Source organism: Hippopotamus amphibius, chromosome 2 (assembly GCF_030028045.1).
Source record: "Hippopotamus amphibius kiboko isolate mHipAmp2 chromosome 2, mHipAmp2.hap2, whole genome shotgun sequence".
Classification (NCBI taxonomy): domain Eukaryota; kingdom Metazoa; phylum Chordata; class Mammalia; order Artiodactyla; family Hippopotamidae; genus Hippopotamus; species Hippopotamus amphibius.
Window position 1 is genome coordinate 107,357,901 of NC_080187.1, and position 12,812 is coordinate 107,370,712.

The window sequence follows — 12,812 nt, forward strand, 5'->3', positions numbered from 1 at the left end:
TCGCTTTGTGATGTAACCTTTTTTCCTGTGAACCACTCAAGAATATCTTAAATCTGCCTTATAATGGAGTATTGTTATTATGTCCTAACATTGAAATTTTTTTTGTCTTTTTCTTCTAGAACACACAGTGGGAGAGGTTATTAAATTAGATCCTGGTGGATCTCCAAGAAAAGTTTGGGGAAAAAGTCCTACAGATTCTGTTCTAAAGATACTTGGAGAAGCTGAACTACAACTTCAGACAGAACTGTTGGAAAGCACAACTATTAGAAGTGGTGAGCAGAGCAACTAGTTATTTTTCTATATTAGAAGTAATGTTAAAAATCAAATTGTATTTTTAAAGAGGTGTCAATTTTAAATGAATTATTTGTAACAAATTATCTTTTCTTACAATAATTTTCTAGTTAGATGGAGAATGGTTGCATTTTCTGGGGAGCTGTCTCAAATGGTAGTCTTGAGTTTTGATCTGATATAACCTCGGTGGGATCTAAAAATAAAAGAAAGGGAACAGTATTTGGGAGAAGGGGAGCCGGAAAAAGAGAGCAGTCAGAATGCTGTTTCACATGAAGAAAGATGAAGGAGCAGTGTGTTGAGAGGTATCGTGTATGTTTAATGGGGAGTCAGAAGTTAAGTAAACTGAAGGACTAAAAGATACTGTCGTAGGTACAGCAGACGTTATCCTGGGCCTGGGAGGATGTGTTGTTGTGAGGCAAGAGGAACACATTTGTGGTCCATGAGTGTGGTGGGTCTCAGTGTTACAGCTACACAAAAAGGAGAGAGTTTTCCTGTTATAAAACAGGTGTTTTAGGAGTTAACAGTTTATTCAAACCAAGAGGCAGTCGAATATCGTTTTTCTGTTTTGAAGTTGTGTCAAGGCTTGAATGTGTGTGTATTTCACTTTTTCTGTGTGTTCACTCTTGCTCCCGCCCTCTCTTTCTTTTTATCTGCCTCTCCTTAAAGCTTAGAGTGGCACTTATATCCAAAACTGACAGAAGAATGACCTAGCAGGTGAATCTATTCACTTTGTATAAAAAGGAATTAGCCAGATGCTGACAATTAGCTACAGAAATGAACCTACACACTTGTTACTGAAGTAGCAAAAGTAGATTGTTCTTTCCTTATTAAGAGCAAAACTCCCAGCCACTAATCATTATAGCATTTCTTTAATATTAAAAGAAAAAACCCAATTTGAATAAAGTATATATAATCATTTGTTTGAAAAAAAGGGCAAGTACACAAGTACACATATTTGTAAGTAATTCTTTCACACTCTTGGGTCTGGAAGTTGTGCAGTTGATGCCAAATACCAATCACAACCAGAATTACTAGTAACAAATTCTTGCTTCTCAGTCTGAGCCTATTCTCAAAATGCCCCAGGCTTTATTCAGAAAAAATGCCTCCAGGCTAAAACATTTTCAAAAATAATAAAAATTTTATATTATTTTGTAGTCTAAAATTCCTAAATATGTTCATTCTCGTTGGAACTATTACTTTTAAAACACCAGATTCAGATTCCTCTTATGTAAAATTTTTGTTGCTTAAATAAACGTGGTAATGGTATATAATACTTAGGTAGTGTGAAAGTGGGACTTTCCTTCATACAAATAGAATTGGAACTGAAAAAAAATTTTTTTTATGATTTGCCTTTTTTTTTTTTTTTTTTTTTTATTTGTGCATCTGTTGCCATGGAGGGTTTGTCCAGCACCTGGTCTGGGTCCTCCCCCCATTGCCCAGGTTTCCCTGAGGAGGCAGCTCTTCATTGGTGGCTCCCTCAGGGCCTGGTGCCCACACCATCCTTGGCTGTCATGGCTGAGGGAGCTGGCTGCACATGACCAAACAGGCCTTAATGCTCCTCAGGTCACCCAAACAGTGGTGGTCAGGTACCCCAGACTGGGAGCCAAACCCTTAGGGTCACAGTGCTGGTGTGTGCTAGAAGTTCAACACTGCCTCAAGGACTGGTATGGGCCAGTGGGCAGTCTTGGCATTGGCTCTGCACCCTTGGAGCACACCCCCTCCCCCAGCCTGTTCTCGGCCCCCACTTCATCCACCAGCTGCACCAAGGCTGTGTGAGCAGGAGAACCCTGGGGAGAAGGCTGGACTTGCCACTTCCCGTCCGCTGCAGGTCTGATGGTCATACTCCACTGACTGATGACTGGCAAAATCTATGATTTGCCTTTTTAAAATCCAGTGTACCAGCTATTGAATATTAATTGGCTGTGCACACTATTCTGTCTTAGGTGGTAAAGCTACAAAATGTAAAAGATGGTCTTTGCTCTCGGAGGACAGACACATATGAAAACAAATAAAGGATAATATTGCGTGAAAAGGGCAAAAATAGAAGTAACCACAAAGCTAAGAGGTAGTGCAGAGATGATTGTGTAATTGACTTTATCTGCGATAGTGGAAGGCTTCCCGGAGCTGTCATCGCTGTCTTTAAAATTGTTCTTCTAACTACATTTACTTACAAGAATGTGCTCTGTGCTGGGATTTTAAGACAAAGACGTCACAGTTGTTTCCATCATGGAAGTCACATGTGGCAGAGTGTGTGTAGACTGCAAACACTGTCATTAAGGATTATTTTGTGGATTAAATGTCAAACAGGATGGACTTGCAGTGTCTTTAGTCTTCCAATCCTCATGTCAGTGTCTCTTTCATCGTTTTGATTGTTGAAGCTCTTCTGTGATAGATTTCTTAGGAGGAGCTCATGTGAACAGTGCAGCCAGAGGTTTTGCGTGTTCATAAATTTGTGTGAAGACTTTATTCTTGAAGGTAGATTTGGCTAAACTTAAAGTGAATCTTTGACTTACATTTCCTTTCCTTGAATGTCTTTAATGGGTACCTCTGCTGTATTGTGGCATAAAACGTAGCTGTCAGAAAATCTGGTGACAGTCTTACTTTCTTTTTCTTATAAATGACTTGCTGTTTTTGTTTGGATACTCAAAGGGTATCTTTTTCTTTAAAATCCAATTTTCTTAAAATATGTTTTGTCATTGAATTTTGTTTTTATTTTTGCTTTTTTAGTACGTGATTTGTTGTTTCTTTTCATAGAGTTTTGTTTTAGAGTAGTTGCGGTTCACAGCAAAATTGAGCGGATAGTACAGAGAGTTCCCATATACTTCCTTCTTCCTGTACATGCAGAGCCTCCCTAACCGTTGCTCCCCGCCAAGAGTGGTGCATGTGGTATAATCGATGAATCGACACTGACACATTATTGTCACTCAAATCCATAGTTTACCTTAGGGGTTCACTCTTGATGTTGTACTTCTATGAAGTTTGAAAATTATTTAATGACCTTTATTCACCATTATAGTATCATACAAATAGTTTCCTGCCCTAATAAACTCCTGTGCTCTACCTGTTTATCCCTCCCTCCCCCACACTCCTAGCAACCATTGATTTATATTGTCTTCATAGTTGTGCCTTTTCCAGAATGTTGTATGGTTGGAATCACAGTACGTAGCCTGTTCAGACTGACTTCTTTCACTTAATCATATGCTTTTAGTTTCCACCATGACTGTTCATGGCTTGATAGAAGCCATGAAATCACAGAGAAAAAGTTTTTTTAATTTAAATGAAATCTGCTTATTAATTCTCTTTCATGGATTGTGCCTTTGGTGTTGTATCTAAAAAGTCACTGCCAAACCCAAGGCATCTGAGTTTTCTCCTATGTTATCTTCTAGGAGTTTTATAGTTTTGAGTTTTACATTTAGGTCTATAATCAGTTGTGAGTTAGTATTTGTGAAGGGTGTAAGGTTGTTTGTTTGTTTGCCTGTGGGTGTCCAGTTGTTCCAATACCATTTGTTGATAAGAAGACTGTCCTTTCTCTATTGAATTGCCTTTGTTCCTTTGTTAAATGTTAGTTGACTGTATTTGTGTGGGTCTGTCTCTGGGCTCTCGGTTCTGTTCCATTGATCTGTTTGCTATTCTTTCATTAGTATCACACTATCTTGATTACTGTAACTTTTAGTAAGTCTTGAAGTTGGGTAGTATTAGTCCTCCAACTTTGTTCTTCTTCAGTATTGTGTTGACTAATCTGGGTCTTTGATTCTTTAGGTAAACTTTAGAATGGTTTTGTCGATATCCACAAAATAACTTGCTGGGATTTTAATTGAAATTGCATTGAATCCATATATGAAGTTGGGAAGAAGTAACATCTTGACAATATTGAGTCTTCATATCCATGAGCGTGGAATATCTCTTCGTTTACTTAGTTATTCTTTGATCTTTTGCGTCATAGTTTTGTAGTTTTCTTCATAATGGTGTGGGGTTTTGTTTGTTTTTTGGCCACACTGAGCGGCTTGTGAGATATTAGTTCCTGGACTAAGAATTGAACTTAGGCCCTTGGCAGTGAGAACGTGAAGTCCTAACCACTGGACAACCAGGGAATTTCCATGGTGTATTTTTTAATATGTGGTTTCCAGTCTTTTCCCCTTCCAATTTTAGGAAAATATTCTTGAATTATAGTTTTTCGAGTTCTTTGTTCTTTTCCTTAACTCTACTTCAGGGGCTTCTATGTATATCTTGAATCTTTTTTGCCTATCACTTTCTCTTGAATCCTTTTTATCAATTTCTTTCTTTAATTAAAATGTTTTTTCTGTTATTTACCTTCCATGTCTCTTAAGACGTGTATTTTGCTTATATGATCTTGTGTTTATTCTAGAATCTTTTTTTCTCAGATTTTTCCTTCTTTTCTAGAGTTTCTTGAGCTCTATCAACTCTCATTTCTGATTCTTTTCTCACTGTAAATTGTTTTATACTGTACTTTGAATCTTTATGTTGTTCTTTTATATCTTCTATTATGTTCCTAGTTTTTCTATTTAATTTTTAAATGGTAGATTATAATTTTAATATGTTTCATGGTTTTTTATTATCTCTGGCCCACAGAGGACACTTGGCATTGCCTGGAGACTTCTTGGTTGTCACTGATAAGTGTACTACAGGTATCTAGTGGGGAGAGGCCACACAGAATGCATACTCTAACAAGTGCTCCCCCACAACAAAGAATTATCTGACTCAATAGTGCTGAAGTTGGGGGACTTCCCTGGTGGTCCAGTGGGTAAGAATTCGTAATCCCAGTGCAGGGGACCAGGGTTCAATCCCTGGTTGGGGAACTAGATCCCACATGTGTACCTGCAACTAAGAGTTCACATGCCTCAACTAAGGAGCCCGTGCACCACAACTAAGGTCCCGAGTGCCACAGCTAAGACCCAGCACAGCCAAATAAATAAATAAAGATTTAAAAAAAAAAAATAGTGCCGAAGTTGGGAAACACATCTATAGGGACATTATTCTACTTCTTATTCTTTTCTTTCTTATAGTAACTTTGTATAGAATTCAACAATGATCCTATTGTGTTACTTATTTTCATGTGAAATTAGATTTGCTAAAATTTTAGGAAGAAAGAGTGGATCAAAATAGCTTTTCTAACTTTATAACTTAGAGCTTCCTGTCATGTTATTTTCATGACGTGTTTAAAAATCATGGCCTCACAGAGTCTGAGCTCTTGTGTCTCTGCTCCTTTCCCCCTTTCTCTTTCCTTTGTTTCTGTTAACCCTGCACAGATCCATTTGGATTTTCCTTCCAGCAATTTCTCCTCAATGTGGGGCTTTGATCTCGAAGGGAGCTGCAGTTGGTTAGTTTTGAGAATTCTTAGGAGCAGACTGCCCCACCCTTTCTGACTTTTCCACTGGTCCTTCCTTTTAAATGAAAACTGGAATGTGCAAAAACACTTCCTGTTTCAGCTTCTCTCCTTAAATTGGCCCGTCGTGCTTGCCTGTGAATACTTGTCAGGTGCCCTGTTGTTTCCTTCTGCTCTCCTCTGCACAGATGCTGTTACCACCTGAGTCTGGATGTTGGTGATTTGTTGCTGTTCACATGTGTTTTAGGGGTTGTGAGGTCACCTAGATTTTCTTTAGATGTTCTTCATGGGTATTTGGTTCTGTTTTGTGGAGAGGTTCAGGGAAATTAAAAACAAAAAACTATGTTCTTTGCTGTCTTCCCAGAATTTCTCTGTTTGGCTTTAAATATTTAATCCATGGATGATGTTGCTATACAAATTTTTGTTGAATTTGACTATTCTTCCCTTCTTAACATGTCACACCTGTACCCTCTAACCACGAAAATAATTCATGAGAGAAGTTTGCCTATAATTTTCTTTTCTTGTGAAGTGCTTGTGATGGTTTGATATTAAGGTTTTCCTGACTTATGAAACAAGGTGGGAAAAGTCGACTGAAAAAAAATGCACAACCTAAAAGTTGAGAGTTATGTTTTATTTGATGGACAAAACTGAGCACTTAAGCCTGGGAGGCAGCCTCTCAGACAGCTCTGAGAGACTACTCTGAAAAGGTAAGGGAGGAGACAGGATACATAGGGGTTTTTGCAACAAAGACGAGGTAGTCAGAACTTCAAAATATTACTGTTAATTCAAGAAAACCAGACATCTCAAGTTAAGGAATTCAGTGCTTTTCTGTGTATGGGAAGATGCAAGAGTCTTGGCTCACTGAAATCGTTCCTTTGATGTGCATCTCAGCTATCTGGGGCCAGTGTCCTGTGTTCTCTCATCCTGAGACCCTCAGGTGCATCGTGGGAGGCGGAGTCGGAAGGAGGTGGGGGTGGCTGCGCTGGCTGGCTGCCTGATGGTGGGCATCATGTTTCTATCCTGAGTTCTTTCAAGGCTCGCCTTTGGGGCGGCTGTAATGTGAGGCTTGATGGCTGCAGCATCCTTTGTTTACTGATATGGAAGGCAACATTTTTTTATTGACAGAAATATTCCCATTTTTCCTATTTTCTGGAAAACTTTGTGAAAGATTAGATTTATTTTTTCCTTAAGGATTTGTAAGAATTCACCTGTGAAACCTTCTGGACTTAAGAGTTTTCTGTGTGGGAAAATTTAAATTACGAATTTAACTTATGTTGTGATTTCTTTTGTGTCATTGGACCACTTGCAAGTCTTTTGCATTTAATTACCTAACATTTTGAGGTTATTCTCATTATCTTTCTGTTATGGCTTTATAGCCTAACTGTGTTGTGGTTACAGAACATAGTGTGCATGAATTCAGTCCTTTGAAATGTTTGGTACTTGCTTTCTTGTCCAAATTATGGTCGCTTTTGGTAAACGTTTCACATGCATTTGAAAGGAATGTGTATGTCACAGTTATCGCACATATATATGTATATTCTGTGTTGTTTGATCATGATGTTCAAATCTCCTGTATTTTTTACTGATTAACTTGTCTGCTTGTTATATCAGGTACTGAGAGAAAAGCATTAATATCTCCAAGGGTATTTGTGGATTTTTCACTTTCTCCTTTTAAGTCTCTCAGTTTTTGATTTTTAGTATTTTGAAGCTAAGTTGTTTAGTGCATAGCAACTTAGATTGTTGCCTTGAGTTGTTTAGATCTTTGCATTGATCACTTTGCGCATCTTCCTACTGCACTGACCCTTTATTGTTACTATACGTCCATTTTTATCTCTAGTAACTGTTGGGGTCCAAGTATAGGTTGGAAAAGAGTTTCCAGACACAAGGCAGAATGTAAGGAAGATTATTAGAGAGAAAGGGATACTGTAGAGACAGTGGGACGACTTCCTGGCAGACCAGGGAGAGCCCACGCCTTCGTGGGCTCGCAGCAGCTTTTATAACCCCAAGACAAAGAAAATTCCTGCTAAGAAAATGGCATTAATTGATTGGTCAGGGTGTCATAAGGCGAAAGGGGTCTTTAGGTGATAGGCTAGGGTCCTGTAGAGTGAGTATCTTCTGAGTATCTTCCCTGATATGGGGTCGTGTTACCAGCTAGCCCAAGTCATGAATCAAAGATCGCTGTGGGGGTCGGATTAACTCTGGGAAATTAGGTTGCTTTGGGGGATCAGGTTAACTCCAGATTGTGACTTTGGTGTAGGGCTCCATAGTAACCTTACTTCCTTTAAAGGCTGCTTTATGTCCTATTACAGAGCTACACCAGCAAGCATTCTTTTGGTTAATATTTCCTTAGTATATCTTTTTCTGTAGCTTTTTTCTTTCATTTTCTCTGACTCCTTATGTTTAAATGCATCTTATCTGAAATCCAGCCCCACAATCTTGGTCTTTTTTTCAGAGCGTTTAATTTATTTACATATAACATAATTACTGCTTTGGTTTGATTTAGCCCATGTGCAGTCTTGCTGTATGTTTTTTATTTGTCCCATCTGTTCTTTGTTTCTTTATTCTTTTATTCCTTTCATTCTTTCCATTCCTCCTTTTGGATTAATCAAGCATTTCATTTTTCTCTTCTGTTTTTTTTTTCTTCTATATGTTTTTAATTATACGTTTTTCATTTACTCTTTTGTCATGGTCCTAAAGATTTCAGTTTACATCCTTACTTAATTTCTACCAAAGTGCTCATTTATATATACCTAAATTTCATATTTATAGCCCTTCTCAAACCATAAACAGTCCTTTTAACAATATTATGCTATTTATTCCCCTCTAACCCTTTATGCTATTATGATTATATATTCTATTTTTATATCTTATACAGCTCATAAGACATCATCATTATTATTATGGTTGTTATTGTACTAAACAATCAATATTTGTTTACACTGAGTCATCTAGATCTGTTTGTATTGTTAGCTAGATCTCGTCTGTTTCTTTTGCCCCTTTTCTTGGTTTTCAGTCATTTTTTTCCTGTTTCATTTTTATAAACCATGCTTTATGACAGAGAGCAATGAACTTTTTGTGTAAATTCTGAGATTGTAAATTCTCTAGGCTTTGTGAGTCCATATGATCCATATTCTTCTCTTTAAATTTTTCTACAGCCTTTAGAAGTAGATGTTTTTCATCACTTGTAGACTATACAAAACCAGGGCACAGGGTAGAATTTTTGTACCTGAGTTCTACAGTATTTGATTGGATGCCAGACATTGTGGTTGAAAAAATTTAATCGCCTCTTATTAATATTATCTTTCTAAAAAGATCAGGTTTTCTTGTTAAAACTAAATAATGCCAGCAGATTACCTTGATACTGTTGAAGTTAGCTGTGGCCTGCTTGTTTGTGTCCCTGAGTTTCACCTTATTCCAAGTGGTAGCCCTTGTTCCTATGCCTTGATCTCTCTGAGACGTGTCTCAGCACTGGAGATGTTTGTTCACTGCTCCCTCCCCAGTCCGGGGACCTGACCTCCAGTCTTCCTCCACACCAGCTAGCCGCTCATCTTTGCCCAGCGTGTCATCCTCCTGGCTGCTGCTTTATGCTGGTTTTCCTGGAGAGTTGCTTGTGAATGAATGCATAGTTTAGGAGTTAGCTGGAAATAGAGGGGATTTTTTTGTTGTGCTGAGAGGAACTTTTATACAGATTTGAGTTTCTTTCTGGTGACTTTTTTCCTTGAAGTCTGGGTCACTTTGGTAGCCTCAGACTTAGCCCAGTAAGACTTGACTTTTGCTTGTCTCTTTTCTCCGGTGTTGGATTTAGGAAGTGCCCGCAGGGAAGCTGGGATGGAGTGGCGCTCATGTTAGTGTTGGCCACTCTCAATCGTGACCCAGGGCGCCCTGCCTACATCACTTACTCTCCAGCACTTCCAAACAGCTTTTTAAATATATTTTTTTGTTCATCATTTATACTTATTTTCAGTGGGCGATTAACACTGTCATGGCCAGGAAAACAAGTCCCTATATTTTTTTAAACTAACTTTTTTTTCCCCTTGACTATAGTAGTAGATTTTCTTTCTAAAACATTAGAAAATAGCAAAAACTGTTCTGTAGAAAATTGAAATTACCTAGAACCTTGCTACCTAGAGATTATGTTCCTGTTAATCATAATTTTTTTAATGTACAATTTGATATTTTTGTCATATTAGTAATGTATACATGGCAATCCCAGTCTCCCAATTCATCCCACCCCAACCCCCAAATTTTGTTTTTATTTAACAGTCTAGTTCTCTTGTTATAAAAGTTATCTGTACACATAACTAAAAATGCCAAGTAGCCTTGTAAGTCTGTTACCGAAAACTGCAGTTGCTAAACCTCACCTGTCACCTTATTTTCTGCTTTCCAATGTCAACCACTTTCAGCTCTTTTAACTTTTGTTTTCTTATTTGTCAACATAATTATAAATCATTATACCTATACTATTACTTATTGATTTTTAAAAATGTTTACTTTTTTTTTTTTGTAGTTATAGACATTATGTATGGACTTCCTACTTTGGAAGATAAGAATTTAGCTGCCTTTCCTCCATCTGTTTTTTTCTTCCCTGATCTCACCATATACAACTATGCTTTCTATCCCCAGAGCCTCCAAATATATTTGTAATTTTGGTGAAATCATTGTACAGTGTTAGTATTACTTTGACCAGGTATGTTCTAATCAAAGCTGAGGTAACTGTACCATGACTACTTTTCTTTCTTACACAATATTTTGTTTTCCCTTTAGTGAATAGTTGCTTTGTTTTTTACATACTTATTTCCAGTTTGTTGCCACACTCTCCGCTGGATATGTTTATCTCTTCTCAGATCATTCAGATACATTAAGTATTATATAGGTCTTATCTTCTTGGAACCATTTCTTTGGAATCCCCTCTGACCTGCTCCAAACCAGTTTTTCCTTTGACCTGATGGGAAGATATCATCCAGCCTCTCCCCTAACCTGTCCTGATGTTAGAGCTCTGCCTGGAGCTCATGGCTTCCTTTTTCTTGATATATTCCTCCATTTTACTGACATCTATGGGACATGGGGGTGTGTGTGTGTGCACATCCAGGTGTGGCAGAAATTGCTATTATCCAGCATTGTCCAGTGTCCCCAACTTCAGTTTTATGCTAGCCTCCCCCCATGCCCACTTTGGGTTTGGGTTGGTGCATAGCTGTCTAGGCAGAGACATTTCCCAGCTTCCTTTTGCAGCTGGGTGTGGCTGCGGGAATAGTATCCAAAGTAAAACAACCATCCATATGGCTTTTAACTCTTTTTCCAGCTTCACTGAGTTACGATTGACAGATTTTAAAAATTGTGTATGTTTAAGGTGTACAGCATGGTGTTTTGGCATAAATATACCTCATGTAATGATCACCACAATCGAGCAATCACGGCACATATTTAGCATTTTGTGTGTGTGATGTGAACACTTAAGATTTACTCTCAGCATATTTCAAGTGTACTATACATTACTGGCAACTGTAATTAACCATGTTGTGTATTCAATCTCTAGAATTTCACGCGTCTTATAACTAAAGGTTTGTACCCTTTACCAACATCTCTGCATTTTTCCCACCTTATAGCCCCTGGCAACCACCATTCTACTGTCTGTTTCTGTGAGTCTGACTTTTTTAGATTCCAGTTATACGTAATATCATGCAGTGTTTGTCTCTCTTTGTCTGGCTTATTTCACTTAGAATAATATCTTCCAAGGATTTCCTTCATTATTAAGGCTGAGTAATATTCCATTGTGTGTGTGTGTGTGTGTGTGTGTGTGTGTGTGTGTACATACCACATTTTCTTTATCCATTCATTCATTGACACTTAAGGTTGTTTCCATGTCTTGGTTACTGTGAATAATGCTGCAGTGAACATAGGAGTACAGATATCTTGTCAAGATATTGATTTTATTTTCTTTAGATAAACAGAAGTGAAATTCCTGGATCATATGGTAGTTCTAGTTTTAATTTTTTGAGGAACCTTAATAGTGTTCTCCATAGTGGCTGCACCAATTTACATTCCCACCGACAGTGCACAAGGGTTTCCTTTTCTCCACATTCTGATCAGTATTTGTCATCTCTTCTCTTTTTGATAATAGCTATATTAACAAGAGTGAGATGATCTTTCATTGTGGTTTTGATTTGCATTTCCCTGATTATTAGTGATGTTGAGCACCTTTTCATATATCTGTTGGACATTTATATGTCTTCTTTTGAGAAATGTCTATTCAGTTCCTTTGCCCATTTTTAAATTGCTATCATTAATTAATAATGGCAGAAATTTTAATTTGCCCTTTTTTTTGCTGTTGAATTGTATGAGTTACTTAAATATTTTGATGTTAACTTCTTATCAAATATATAATTTGCAAATATTTTCTCCTATTCCGTACGTTGCCTTTTTATTTCGTTGATTTTTCCTTTGCTGTGCAAGTTTTTTACTCTGATGTAGTAGTCCCACTGTGGCTTTTTGTGGTTTTTTTTGGTTGATTGTTTGTTTTTGCTTTGGTGTCATATCCAAAAATTTCTTACTAAGATGTATATGCTCTTTTTTGAATTGCCTACTCAAATGTCTTGACTATTTTTCCATTATGTTGGTTTCTCTTTGGTTTCTAGGAGTTCTCTGTATATCCTGGATAGAAGCCCTTTGTTAGTTACATGTGTTGTAAATATATTTTGTCTTTTAGTGGCTTGTCCTTTTAAACTTGTCCTTAAAAATGCCAAATGTAAAGAAAAGGACTGAATAAATTGAACTATAGTAAAATTAACAACTTCCTTTCAAAAATGCCATTTAGTAGAATGTTGAATAAAAGAGCCATGTTCTTGATTCAGGGGAGTAAATGTATCATATTATCTCAAGTCTTTTTTGAAAATACCCATTTTCAGGTTAAAGAACTCCCTTCTAGTCTTGTTTTACAAAGAGTCATTGAATTTTATCACACTCTTTTTCTGACAATTAAGATGATTGTATGATTTTTCTCATTTATTAATGTGGCAAGTAACACTGGTTTTCAGATATTAAAGTGGCCTTCTCAGTATTATCACTTTTTTTCATTGTTACCAGTCTTACAAGTTAAATGTATTTCACTGATTTCATTTGTGATTTTCTGATTGTGAGTGAATTTCATCATGTCACATTATTTTGGCCATTTTGATTTGCT

General features: G+C 37.2%; 1 protein-coding gene across 14 annotated transcripts in view; it reads left to right on the forward strand.

The window, feature by feature from the left end:
- Positions 1–12,812, forward strand: part of NEK1 (NIMA related kinase 1) — a 226,719-nt gene that overhangs the window by 157,818 nt on the left and 56,089 nt on the right. For 13 of the 14 annotated variants that reach the window (XR_009051254.1, XR_009051255.1, XM_057721154.1 and 10 more), the window contains one exon: positions 120–272. Coding sequence is in view for 12 of the 14 variants with exons in the window: in XM_057721154.1 (XP_057577137.1) it covers positions 120–272 (153 nt within the window). In the remaining 2 variants the exon portion in view is untranslated. Of the gene's footprint in view, positions 1–119; positions 273–12,812 lie in introns of those variants that run through there. The other variant, XM_057721163.1, reaches the window with a different exon arrangement.